Source organism: Dipodomys ordii, unplaced genomic scaffold (genome assembly GCF_000151885.1).
Source record: "Dipodomys ordii isolate 6190 unplaced genomic scaffold, Dord_2.0 Scaffold247, whole genome shotgun sequence".
NCBI classification, from domain to species: domain Eukaryota; kingdom Metazoa; phylum Chordata; class Mammalia; order Rodentia; family Heteromyidae; genus Dipodomys; species Dipodomys ordii.
This window is the reverse complement of record NW_012267463.1, coordinates 281891-294435: the sequence shown is the minus strand read 5'-3', so window position 1 is coordinate 294435 and position 12545 is coordinate 281891. Positions and strand designations below refer to the sequence as shown.

At 37.6% G+C, this 12545-nt stretch overlaps 1 protein-coding gene across 1 annotated transcript in view; it reads left to right on the top strand.

Moving 5' to 3' along the window:
* Window positions 1-337: 337 nt before the first annotated feature.
* The window catches only part of LOC106000845 (chromosome unknown open reading frame, human C16orf87), a 40081-nt gene continuing 27873 nt past the window's right edge, over window positions 338-12545 (top strand). The window contains exons 1-2 of the mRNA XM_013036070.1: window positions 338-407; window positions 2902-3018. Coding sequence (XP_012891524.1) covers window positions 338-407; window positions 2902-3018 — 187 coding nt within the window. The remainder of the gene's footprint in view (window positions 408-2901; window positions 3019-12545) is intronic.

Genomic DNA, 12545 nt, shown 5'->3' with positions numbered 1-12545 from the left:
CTCAAAGTGGTGGAATGCTAGCCTTGAGCAAAAGAGCTCAGGGACAGTGCCCAGTCCCTGAATTCAAGCCCCATGAACAACAACAAGAACAAAAATATAGCAACCTTTTTTTCATTAATAGGCATTTTATGTGACATAGTGAATGTGTCGGCTATAGGTAACTTTAATTCTCTTAGTTAGTAAAGAATATATAGTAGTCTTCCCTTATTTATGGGAATACATTCCCAGAGCCCCAGTAGTTGTCTGAAACACACTGTTATTGTTGTTTCCCTATACCTACATGCCTACATAAAATTTAACTTAGTACTAATAAAATAGAATGTTGTAGTATGTGAATATGGCCTCTATTCATCTTTTTCAAAATATCTTGTGCTATATTCACATCACAAAGTTCATGTTGACCTTGGGTAACTAAAACCTCAGAAAACAAAAGTGGGTAAGGTGGGACTACTGTGGATGAATCTTCTGTAATCTGGTTATTTTAGAGCCTTTTAAAATCAGTGAAATAATATGAGATCAAGGATTGTTTTTATAAAACGTTTCAATAACCTTTTCTTTTGAAAAATGCAAAAATTTTTGTTTACTTTTCAAGAAACAGATTGATAATAAGCCACCAGTAAATGATACTTTGAATTTTTTTCCATTTTAAAATCCCAAAAGTCTAGTATTAGAACTCATTAATAAAATCTTTAGCATCATTGGCTGAAATTAAAGGAAAATTTAGGATGTTTGCTTAAAAGCCTAGTTATACCATAATGAGGTTAAAATATTCAAGTTGCCTGAAATATCTCTGGGTTGTGGTGGGGGTTGAGAAGAAATTTCCCTTTGTAAATAAAGCATTAGAAGTAGCGAAGACAGATGAAATTTTCTCCACCAGAACTCAATAAGAGATGAAAATCAACTGGTCAATTGAATTAGTGTTTGTGCATCAGGATTTCAAAGCCAGATGTACAATTTTTTTATCTAACACTCTGTTAATTCTGTATATAAATTGATAATTCATGTATATGACAAAAACCTAAATTCAGTTTATTAGGTTCTAATAGCTGGAAGAATATGCTTAATGGATTATCAAAGGATCTATTGAATAAGAGCATTTTGCTTCTCTATTTTGGATAACATTAGTTAAAACAGTTTCGCATTACTATAGATCCCCTTATGATATGTTTAGATGTAAAGGAAATGAATTAGTACCTCCAGTTTGGTTTCTATGAGGATGTGAAATTTAAAAAATGACATTTACTTTGGGCAGGTTTTATACTATTAAGACATACACTATTTATATTTACCAGCATCATGGATTGAAGGGATTTCATCACATTTTTTTGTTTTGTTTTGTTTTGTTTTTTGGTTGATCTTGGGGCTTGAACTCTGGACTGGGTGCTGTCCCTCAGCTCTTCAGCTCAAGGCAAGCACTCTACCACTTGAGCTACGGTGCCACTTCTGTCATCACATTTTTAATACAGCAAGCAGTTAGCCATGCATGCCCTTTTAATAGGATTCATTTGCTTCTAAAAGTAAATTAAGGATCTGTGTTCAGTTTTTTTTTTGGGGGGGGGTCTGGTAGTGGGGCCTGAACTCTGGGCCTGGGCACTGTCCCTCAGCTCTTCAGCTCAAGGCTAGCGCTCTGCCACTTGAGCCACAATGCCACTTCCGGCTTTTTTTTTTTTTTTGCTTATGTGGTGCTGAGGAATTGAACCCAGGGCCTCATGTATGCAAGGCAAACGCTCTACCACTGAGCCACCTTCCCAGCCCTTCTGTTCAGTGTTTTTATACAAAGAAAAGAACTCTCTTGCCACAATTTCAACTTAGCTTAATTAGGTGGGATATATTCTAGAATATGAAGAGTCCTATAAATAGGTGGATTGAAAAAACTTCATAATTTGACTTCAACAGAGCTGACAGAATTTATCTTGTGAAGAGAATTACAGCTACATTACTGATTATTCTGAGAGTACTTTTAAGATTAATATCTGACTTTTGATGAAATGTGTTGATTTAAAGGTTAACTTTAATATTAAATGATTACGGAGGAAACTCCAAAAATATTTTTCAAAGATTTTTAACATTTGTCTTAAAAAATATTGATGATGATGGTGGGTGCTTTCAATATTTTTGATATTTAGGCTCAAGGCCAGACTGTGCAGAAAAGTCTGTGAGAATCCTTCAAAACAACAAAAAACAGCGCTGGAGGAATAGTTCAAGTGTAATAGTTCAAGTGATAGAGCACCAAGCAAGCAAGCAAGCAAGCTGAGTGAGCTTGAGGCCCTGAGTTTAAATCCCAGTACTGACAAAGAAGTGATAGGTATAAGGTAGAAGAAAGGACCTTAACTCTTTCTCTTTTTCTCTTTCTTTTCTTCCTTTCTTTTTTGGTCATAAATAATGTCAGGATCTTCTCTCAGAACCCTGACCTATTTTTGGTTATCTCCACTTTATCACTAATGGTTAGCTAAGGCTTGAGTCTTGCTTTTCCTGTAGATAAAACATCTCATGTATTTTCTCTATTTCCATTCTCTTCCACTTGAGCCCTCATGATGTGCTAGGATTACTTAGCACCTTAGCTGCTCTCCCTTTTCCAATTTATTCTATAACATAAACTGTTATAAAACAGTATTTTAAGAAAGACATTTTTTCCTATGTACTTTCCCTGCCCCTGATCCTATTAAGGTTTTCTATTTTCACTCACATCTGTACATGTTTATCTTGCATTAAACTGCTTAGGATATCAATATAATAAGGTATTAAGATACACTGTAACACTAGGAAAATGTTTCTCTCAAATAATTTGTTTTAAAAAGGTATGGTTTAAGTAAATCTATGGTTACTACTTCAAGTCATTTATTCACTTGAAGAGATTACATAAACACTGAGAAATTTAACAATAGAAAAACACTAATATAGTTTCTGTTTTTTCCCCGCAGGTTCCTGTTGCATGTAAATCATGTCCCTGTGGTTACATATTTATTAGCAGAAAACTTTTAAATGCCAAGCACTCAGAGAAATTGCCACCTTCTACAGGTAATTGTGAAAGTTTAACAACACATCTTTAGTTTTTGTATAATTTTTTCCCTGTTTTTTTTTTTCCTGGCTACTTGTCCAGTGGCTTGAACTCAAGGCTTAGCCCTGTTGTGTGTGTTCAAGGCTAGTGCTCTATCACTTGCCACAGCTCTACTTCTGGCTTTTTGGAAGTTATTGGAAATGAGTCTCAGGGCTACTTTCCTGCCAGAACTGACTTTAAACTGCAATCCTCAGATCTCAGCTTCCTTCGTAGTTAGAATTACAGGCCAGAGCTACCAGCCCCTGACTGTTTTTTTCCTTTTTATGCTTTCTGATGTAGGGGGAGTTGAACCCAAACCAGGGCCTTCCTCACAGTAGGCCAGGTAAGAATAGCTCTTGAGTTATGCCCCCCAAGCCCCCTTTTAGCTTTTTTTCTTCGGTCATGGGGCTTAAACTCAGGGACTTGGTGCTATCTCTGAGCCACTTCTGGTTAAATATTGATAACACAGACATTCTTGTTAGTTGGCTTCATATTATCATCCTCAGATCTTAATCTCCTGACTAGCTAGAATTGTAGACAATACCATTGGCACCCAGCTAATACATTTTGTTGCTGGTGGTGGTGGTCATGGGACTTGAACTCTGGGCCTGGATGCTGTCCCTGAGCTCTTCAGCTCAAGGCTAGTGCTCTACCACTTGAGCCATAGCACCACTTCCAGATTTCTGGTGGTTAATTGTAGATAAGAGTTTCACAGACATTCCTGCCTGGGCTGGCTTTGAACTGTGATCCTCAGATCTCAGCCTCCTGAGTAGCTAGGATTACAGGTGTGAACTACCAATGCACAGCCAGCTAATATGTTTTATTTTATTATTTTCCTCTTACAAAAATTTACAACTTGAAGTGTTTTTTAATGGAAAAATGTAACTTAGTTTTATATGAATTCAATTTTTATGACTCCCTGCTTGAGAATATCTAAGAATATTTTGTTTGAGCTTGTTGCTTTTCTTAAATTAGTTATATAGAGATTTCATTGTAAAATTTCCTCAAAAGTTTACAATGTATTCCAGACAATCTCACCCCCTCCACCATTCTCTTTTCCCCCTTCCAAAAATATTTCAAAAGGTGTCCTTTTATTTTCATAGTTTCAATCTATTTTGACCATATTTATCTAGTTGCTTTTCTCTTAATGTAGACAAATTGGATTTATTCAACAGGTATACTTATTAAAAAATAAAATTTTGTTACTTTTTTTTATAAAATCAATTTCATATAGTGGGCTCAAAATAAAAATTGATTGTAAATACATATTGACTACTTGCTATATGCTAGGCACTGTTCTAAACCTTGAATATAAAGCAATGAGACTATTATGAAACCAGATTCATTGCTTTCATATCGCTTATGAACAGATAAACAGGAAAAAATAATTACATTGTGATAAGTACTTGGTAAGAAATTGAAACTGGTTATTGTCCTAGCATGGAAGACTACTTTTGATTAGAAGGCCTCTCAGAAGAGGTGATATTTAAACTGAGCCAAAAAATGAAGAAAAGATAGACATAATAAAATCAAGGAGGGGCTGGGAATGTAGCTCAGTGGTAGAGTGCTTGCCTAGCATGCATGAAGCCCGGGGCTCGATTCCTTAGAACCACATAAACAGAAAAAGCTGTAAGTAGTGCTGTGGCTCAAGTGGTAAAGTGCTAGCCCTGAGCAAAAGAAGCTCAGGGACAGTGCCCAGGCCCTGAGTTCAAGCCCCATTACTGGGGGGAAAAAAAGGAAAAAATATGGTTAACAGATGAAAATAGTAAATGTTAGAGATGTAAGGCAGGAGCTCTATCACTTCAGTTACTCTATCATACCCTTTTGTGTTGGCTCTTTTCAAGAAAGAGTCTTGATTTACTCCCAAGCATTTGTTTGTCCTGGTATGCCAACTGTATACTACTGTGCCCAGCCATTGTGCTTACCCCACAGCTTGGGATGACAGATGTACCCAGTCATTGATTTAGATGGAGTCTCAAGCACTTTTATACTCAGGCTAACCCCAAACTGATCCTTTGATCACTACCTTCTAAGTAGCTGGGATTATCAACTGAGCCAGTATACCTAAGTTTCTTGTATATTGAGCTGGTTGTGACCTATATATAGGAGTACTATATCCTAGTACTCCTCATTTTTTGCTTTTTGGTAATAGCCATTCTAATATGGGGTAAGATGAGACCTCCATATATATGCATATATAGATATGCATATATATTTTTCGTTTATATGTTTATCTACATATACATAATTATATATGTTTATATACATATATATATGTTGCTGATGGTTAGTTTATTGAATATTTCCATATACTTATTAGACATTTGTATATTTTCCTTTGAGAAATGTCTATTCAGACCATTCACCTGTTTAAAAAATTAGACTATTTTCTTGCTGTTGGATTTTTTTATGCATTTTCAGTATCTTGTTCAGTAGTTTGGAAATATTGTATTACATTCTTTGAGTTGTGTAGTCAATTGTTGTTTTACTTTTCTGTGCATCTGTATCTTAGTTTGATAAAATTCTATTTGTCTATTTTGCTTTTGTTGACTACATTTTGGGGTCTTACCAGCTACTCAGGAGGCAGAGATTGATAGGGTTGTGGTTTGGGACCATTCTGGGCAAAAAGTTACCCAGACCCATCTCAACAAAATAAGCCAGGTGTGGTGGTACATGCCTATCATCTCAGCTACACAGGAGGCATAGGTAAGAGGATCTCAGTCCCAGCTTGCTCCCTGTTGTGGCACAGGCAAAAAGCAGGACCCTATTTGAAAAATAACCTAAAGCAGAGATTGTTAGAGATAGCTCAAGTGGTAGAGTGAATTCTTAGTCCTCTAGTATTCCAATAAAGAAAACAGAAAAACAAACTAAAATTATTAAAGAATTTTAAATTGTTATTATCAAGATGATGTATTGAGCAGTTTCAGTTACATAAGTTAGGTAATGAGTACTTTTTTTTTGGACAATGTCATCCCTTCCCTGGTTCTTTCCTTCCTTTTGCCTTTCACAAATCGTATAGTTCATTTTCAACATAGTATCTAGTGACATGAATATCTTAAAATGTTTCTCCTATTGCTTGCTTCTAGTATTTTTAGTTTCAGGTATATTAATCATTTTGAGAATTAGGAATATATGTACTTTTCCTAGCACCGCTCATTGATGACACTTCTTTCTACCACTCATGCTTTTTCCTTTTGACACCTCTGTTGAAAAGCAGTTGCTTTAAAATAAAGTATGGTTATGTCTCCAAATTTGTTCCTTTTCCTCAGAATTGCTTTGGCTAGTCAGGCTGTTTTGTGGCTCCATATGAATTTCATAATTTTTTTAATTGTGAAAATACTGTACAGAGGGGTTACAATTACATGGGCAAGATAATGATACATTTCTTTTCAAGCATTGTAGCCTCCTCCTTTGTTTTCCCTTCCCATCCCTTCCCATCCTCCCCCTCCCCCTGCTCCCCCACCCTGAATTTCATAATTTTTTATGTTGTCAAGAATGTAATTAATTAGTGCTGGACCTGGGGCTTGACTCAGGGCCTGGTGCTGTCCCTGAGCTTTTTTGCTCAAGGCTAGCACTCTGCCACTTGAGCTAGACCTCCACTTTTGGTCTTTTGGGGATAGTTTATTAGAGAAAAGAGAGTCACAGACTTTCCTGCCCAGGTTCTTCAAACTGCTATCCTCAGATCTCAGCCTCTTGAGCTAGGATAACAGGCAGGAGCCACCAGTGCTCAGTGCCATTGGTATTTTGACGAGGATTGCACTGGATGTGTAGATCACTCTGGGTGATATGGATATTTTAATAATATTAACAAAATTAATTAATATTAACCATATCTCCAAATCTGTGAATGTGGGATGTCTTTTCACTTTTTGTGTGTCCTCTTCAATTTTTTTGAAATACTACTATTTTTACTATAGAGCTTGGGCTTGTTCTTTTTCTTGGTTAAATTTATTCTGAGATATTTATTTATTTTTGTATAAATTACACAATACGATTGCTTCCTTTCTTCCTTCCTTCCTTCCTTCCTTCCTTTCTTTTTCAGCAAATTTGTCAATGGCATATCAAAATGCTACTGTTTTTGTATGTTGGTTTTGTACTCTACAACTTTATCAAATTTGTTTGTTATAACAGTTTTTAATGGAGTTTTTCTATATCAAAAATATCCACAGGAATGATTTGGCTTCCTCCTTTCCAGTTTGGATACGCTCTCTGCATTTCTCTGTCTATCTCTGTCTCTCTCTCTCTCTCTCTCTCTATTCTTGTTTCTGTCTGTCTGTCTCTCTCGCTCTCTCTCTTTTTCTGTCTTTTCTTTCCTTTTTGCTGATCCTGGGGCTTGAACCCAAAGGCCTGGGCCTTGTCGCACTACCACTTGAGCCACAGCTCCACTTAGAATTTTGGTGGTTAATTGGAGATAAGTCTCTCATGGATATTTTTGTAGGGGCTGGCTTGGAACCACAATCCTGAGATCTCACCCTCCTGAGTAGCTAGGATTACAGGCATGAGCCACCAGTGCCCTTACCTTGTATTTCTTTCTCTTCCATAATTGCTCTTGCTCAGACTTCTAAAACCATGTTAAATAACAGGTGTTTCTAGATATCTTTTTCTTATTCCAGATTTAGAGAAAATACTTTTTTTTCCTTCATTCAGTGTGATGATGTACTTTATTGAGAGTTTTTATCATAAAGTAATGCTTTTTTTTTTTTTTGCTTATGTGGTGCTGAGGAATCAAACCCAGGGCCTCTGGCATGCAAGGCAAGCGCTCTACCACTGAGCCACCTTCCCAGCCCCATCATAAAGTAATGTTATATGGGAGTTGTATAGTTTGTAGGCCATTACACTCTAAGTGTTTATGATTATTGTATATGTGTTATAGACCATTTCAGTAAACAGGAAAGTAAATTAGAGGGAATTTATAGAAAAAAAGAAAATTGATAATACATTTCTGAAAGCTAATCACTATTACTAATGATCAGGGAAGTGCAGTTGAATGGAATACCATATTTTCTGTCCTCATTCTGATAAAAAAAAATGTAAAGAATTTTTTGTGCCAGCTGTCAGCAAAAAAGCCAAACAAGAATGCAAGGCTCTGGAGCTGGGAAGGTGGCTCAGTAGAGCGCTTGCCTTGCATGCATGAGGCCCTGGGTTCGATTCCTCAGCACCACATAAGCAAAAAGGAAAAAGCTGGAAGTGGCATTGTGACTCAAGTGGGAGAGCGCTAGCCTTGAGCTGAAGAGCTGAGGGACAGCACCCAGGCCCAGAGTTCAGGCCCCATGACCGGACCCCCCCCCAAAAAAAAAAAAAAGAATGCAAGGCTCTGGGTTCCATTGCTGGTGCAAAAAAGTAAAAAATAAAAAAATGTACATATGTTCAACTTAATCTAGCTGAAAATAAGCAATCTTTTATAGAAAACTAGGGAAATTTTAAACAGTTTAAAGTTAGCTTTGGTGAAAGAAAAAGTGTTGAGTACTACCAATAAGACTGTATTAAGAAACGCTCAGTGTTGACAGTGAATAATTTTGGAATATATTGCAACTACATATGAAGTTGGCATAAAGAATCTTAAAGAAGCTGCTGCAGTAGGAAACTAAAGGGAGGGGAAAGAGGAAGCAATAGAGAGGATTATTTGGAACTATATATATATATATATATATATATATATATATATATATATATATATATATATATATATGTTTAAACAGCCATGGTGAAGCACTTTGGTACAATTAATACACACTAAAATAGTGACAGGAAAAACAGACTCTAAAGGGGAGGGTGTGTCACTGAGAAGAGGTTAATCTAATGAGGGAGGGATGAATGAGGATAAATATATTTGAAGTAATTTGTTTACATGTATGAAAATAGAGCAGTGAAACCTGTTGAATTGTTTTGAGAAGGAGCTTTAGAGTAAGTATGATAGAAAAGGGTAAATTTAATTGGAATATATTGTAAATATTTGTAGATATTTTTAGGTTTTTTTGAGTCCAGTCGTGGGGCCTGAACTCTGGGCCTGGGTGCTGTCCCTCAGCTCTTCTGCTCAAGGCTAGCGCTCTACCACTTGAGCCACAGCGCCACTTCCAGCTTTTTTCTTTTTGCTTATGTGGTGCTGAGGAATCGAACCCAGGGCCTCGAGCATGCAAGGCAAGCGCTCTACCACTGAGCCACCTTCCCAGCCCTATTTTTAGGTTTTTAAAGAGAGGTTGCCAAGTAAGAACCACATCACGCACGTAGTATTCAGGTAAGGGGTAGGTTTATTCAGTAGACCTGCTGGAACCAGACCAGGTTGGCACTCCACACCGCTGGCAAAGAGAGGGTGTCTGGCGCTGGGCTAGGCCTTATCTAGGGTAGGGGCAGGGAAAGGTGTGGCCAGGTAAAGGGAAGTGGGACCATGTGGGAGAAAGGTGTGGCCATATCAGATCCAGATGTGACCTCAGCAGTTATGGATGTGACCTCTTCTAGGTGTTCCAGTTGCCTAGGTAACCCAGGTACTGGGTGGTGTCTGCTCACCCTCCAGGAATAGACTTTACAGATATTAGATGTTTTAAGAACCTAGAACTCCAGGCAATTAATTATTCTTTGACACTTTACGAATCAGATAGGGGTATATTAAATATTTATCTTTTGTGAAAGAGATCTTTTTAAAATTACCTTTTTTATTTAGTAATTAATTGCAAAAATTGAATGTTTGAGAGTTTAAAAAGTAGCCTTGAGCTGGTGCCTGTAATCCTAGATACTTAGGAGGCCGAAATCTGAGAATCATGATGTAAAGCCAGCCCACACAGGAAAGTCTGAGAAACTTTTATCTCCAATTAAACAACATCAAAAAGCTAGAAGGGGATCTTTGGCTCAAATGGTAGAGTGTTAGCTTTGAGCAAAAAAGCTCAAGGACAATGCCTAGCCCTGAGTTCAAGCCCCTGGATTTGTGTACACACACACACACACACACACACACACACACACACAAAGTCACCTTGAAGGGTTGGGTTTGTAGAGTGGTCGCTTTTACACACACATGCACACACACACACACACACACACACACACACACACACACAAAGTCACCTTGAAGGGTTGGGTATGTAGCTCACTAGTAGAGTGGTTGCTTTGCATGCAAAGACCATGGGTTCCATCTTCAGCATTACAAAATAAGTGTGGGGAGGAGTAGGGGGAGACAAGTAGCCTTGAAATTAAACTTAAAATGGCCAAGTTGATGGAATTTCTTTTTTTTTTTTCTGGTCTTAGGAGACAGTGTTCTTGTTTTAGGAAATGGCCTGTTTCTTTTTTTTTTTGCCAGTCCTGGAGCTTGAATTCAGGGCCTGGGCACTGACCCTGAGTTTCTTTTGCTCAAGGCTAGCAATCTACCACTTGAGCTACAGCACCACTTCTGGGTTTGTCTGTTTATGTGGTACTGAGGAATCAAACCTAGGGCTTCATGCATGCTAGACAAGCACTCTATCACTAAGCCACATTCCCAGCCAATGACCTGTTTCTTAATCTTAAATTCTAAGATTATAGTAGTGTTGAGCCTCAATACTTAATGACTGCTAAAGAATTTTTTTAAATAAAAGAGGGAGTCGAGGGAGGATTGGGTGGGAGAGGAGGGGGGATGGGAAGGGATGGGAAGGGGAAACAAAGGAGGAGGCTACAATGCTTGATAAGAAATGTACTCACTATCTTGCCCATGTAATTGTAACCCCTCTGTACAGTATTTTCACAACAAAAAATAAATAAAAAAAATAAAAGAGGGAGTAATGGAACATTGTCAAAATTGTGATACATCTTTACATTTGGATTCTCAGTGGTTATCAAGGATGCTAGTTTGCATTTAGTAACTGGCTATTTCTAAAATTTTTAAATACTATTTTATTTCTATTTACATGAAAAAATGGCTAAAACTATCACATTTATTTGCATACTGATACTGGAAACAGGATTCAGTAACAAGTCATATTTAAAACTGTTAAAGAACAATCATTAAAACACTGGCGATAAGAGAGCAGAGTAGGAAAAAAATAGTAAGCTATGATTGTCCTTTTCATTAAAGAGAAGTAACATCTGAAAACTCATTAGTGATATACATGTGCACTGCAAAGTAATATATTCAAAGTAAACAGTGATTGTGCTGATTTTATTAGTTACTAAGTGATTTTATTTTCCTCACACTCAATGCAAAGAAAACACAATAGAAGAAAAATCTGTCTTCTTTATTATTCACAATGAAAAGATGTGCTTTGCTTGCAGCCTGAGAGTTCTGGGAACCTAGGGCTCAATGCACTATTTTGATTTTGATCCACTGAATAAAATCCCATTTATATGTAGTGACTGCACTAACTCCACGAGAGCTGTGACAGCTGAACCATTTCTATGATATCCTCAGATCTCTTTAAATAACAAAAGACCTTACATAGTAAATGTAATACCTTATTTGGCTATAAATTACATCTGTAGATCTGTTTCTTTGATATAACATGGAGAAAAGGGGCCTATAAGTATTTAGAGAAAAGTATTATTGTGGTCTAAAGATTGCTAGATTGACTTACAACAAGATAATGTACACATCAAAATAACCATCAGATTAAGAAACATCAACAACTTTGATCAATTCTTCAAGCTGTGGAAGCAAGTTCTGTGTTGGCATTGCTGCTGCCTCCATGGCACTCACCACCAGGGGTAAACTATTGAATTGAACCACCTGGTAGGTGTTATAACAGCTGATGTTTTTACTCATTGAGAGAACAAGTTTGCTACTTTTGTCTGTTGCAAGGGCAAAAGTAGGTAAGAAACCAGGTAACAGAGCATGTCTAGGAGCATTATTGGTCACTTTGATACAGGTATTCAATCTCTATCTGATACAACAATTGCATTGAGTCCTTCAACAGTTGGTAAAATTGTATACAGGAATCACTTTAGGTCATCCACCATGATGAACCCCTTTCTTTCACAGGATCAGTCTTGTACATCGGGATTTCTTAGCTGCCAGAATATCCCCACTCTACTTGATCCAGAGTCCCCTACAAACCTTTGTCACATGACTTGTTCCTTTCTTAAAATTTTAAATAAATCCTGTTGAATAAAAAGTAAACTGGGAGCTCTGTACCCATGGCTCACACCTGTAATCTTAGCTATTCAGGAGGCTGAGATCTGAGGAATGAGGTTCAAAGCCAGCCCAGGGAGGAAAGTCCATGAGACTCTTTCATCTACAAGTAAAACCACCAGAAAACCGGAAGTGGTGTTGTAACTCAAGTGGTAGAGCTTTTGCCTTGAGCTGAAGAGCTGAAGTACAGCACCCAGGCCCAGAGTTTAAGCCTCACAGCCAACCACAAAAAAAAAAAGGAGCCGGGCGCTGGTGGCTCATGCCTATAATCCTAGCTACTCAGGAGGCTGAGATCTGAGGATCACGATTCAAAGCCAGCCCCGGCAGGAGAGACCGTGAGACTCCTATCTCCAATAAAACCACCAGAAAACCGGAAGTGGCGCTGTAGCTCAAGTGGTAGAGTGCTCGCCTTGAGCT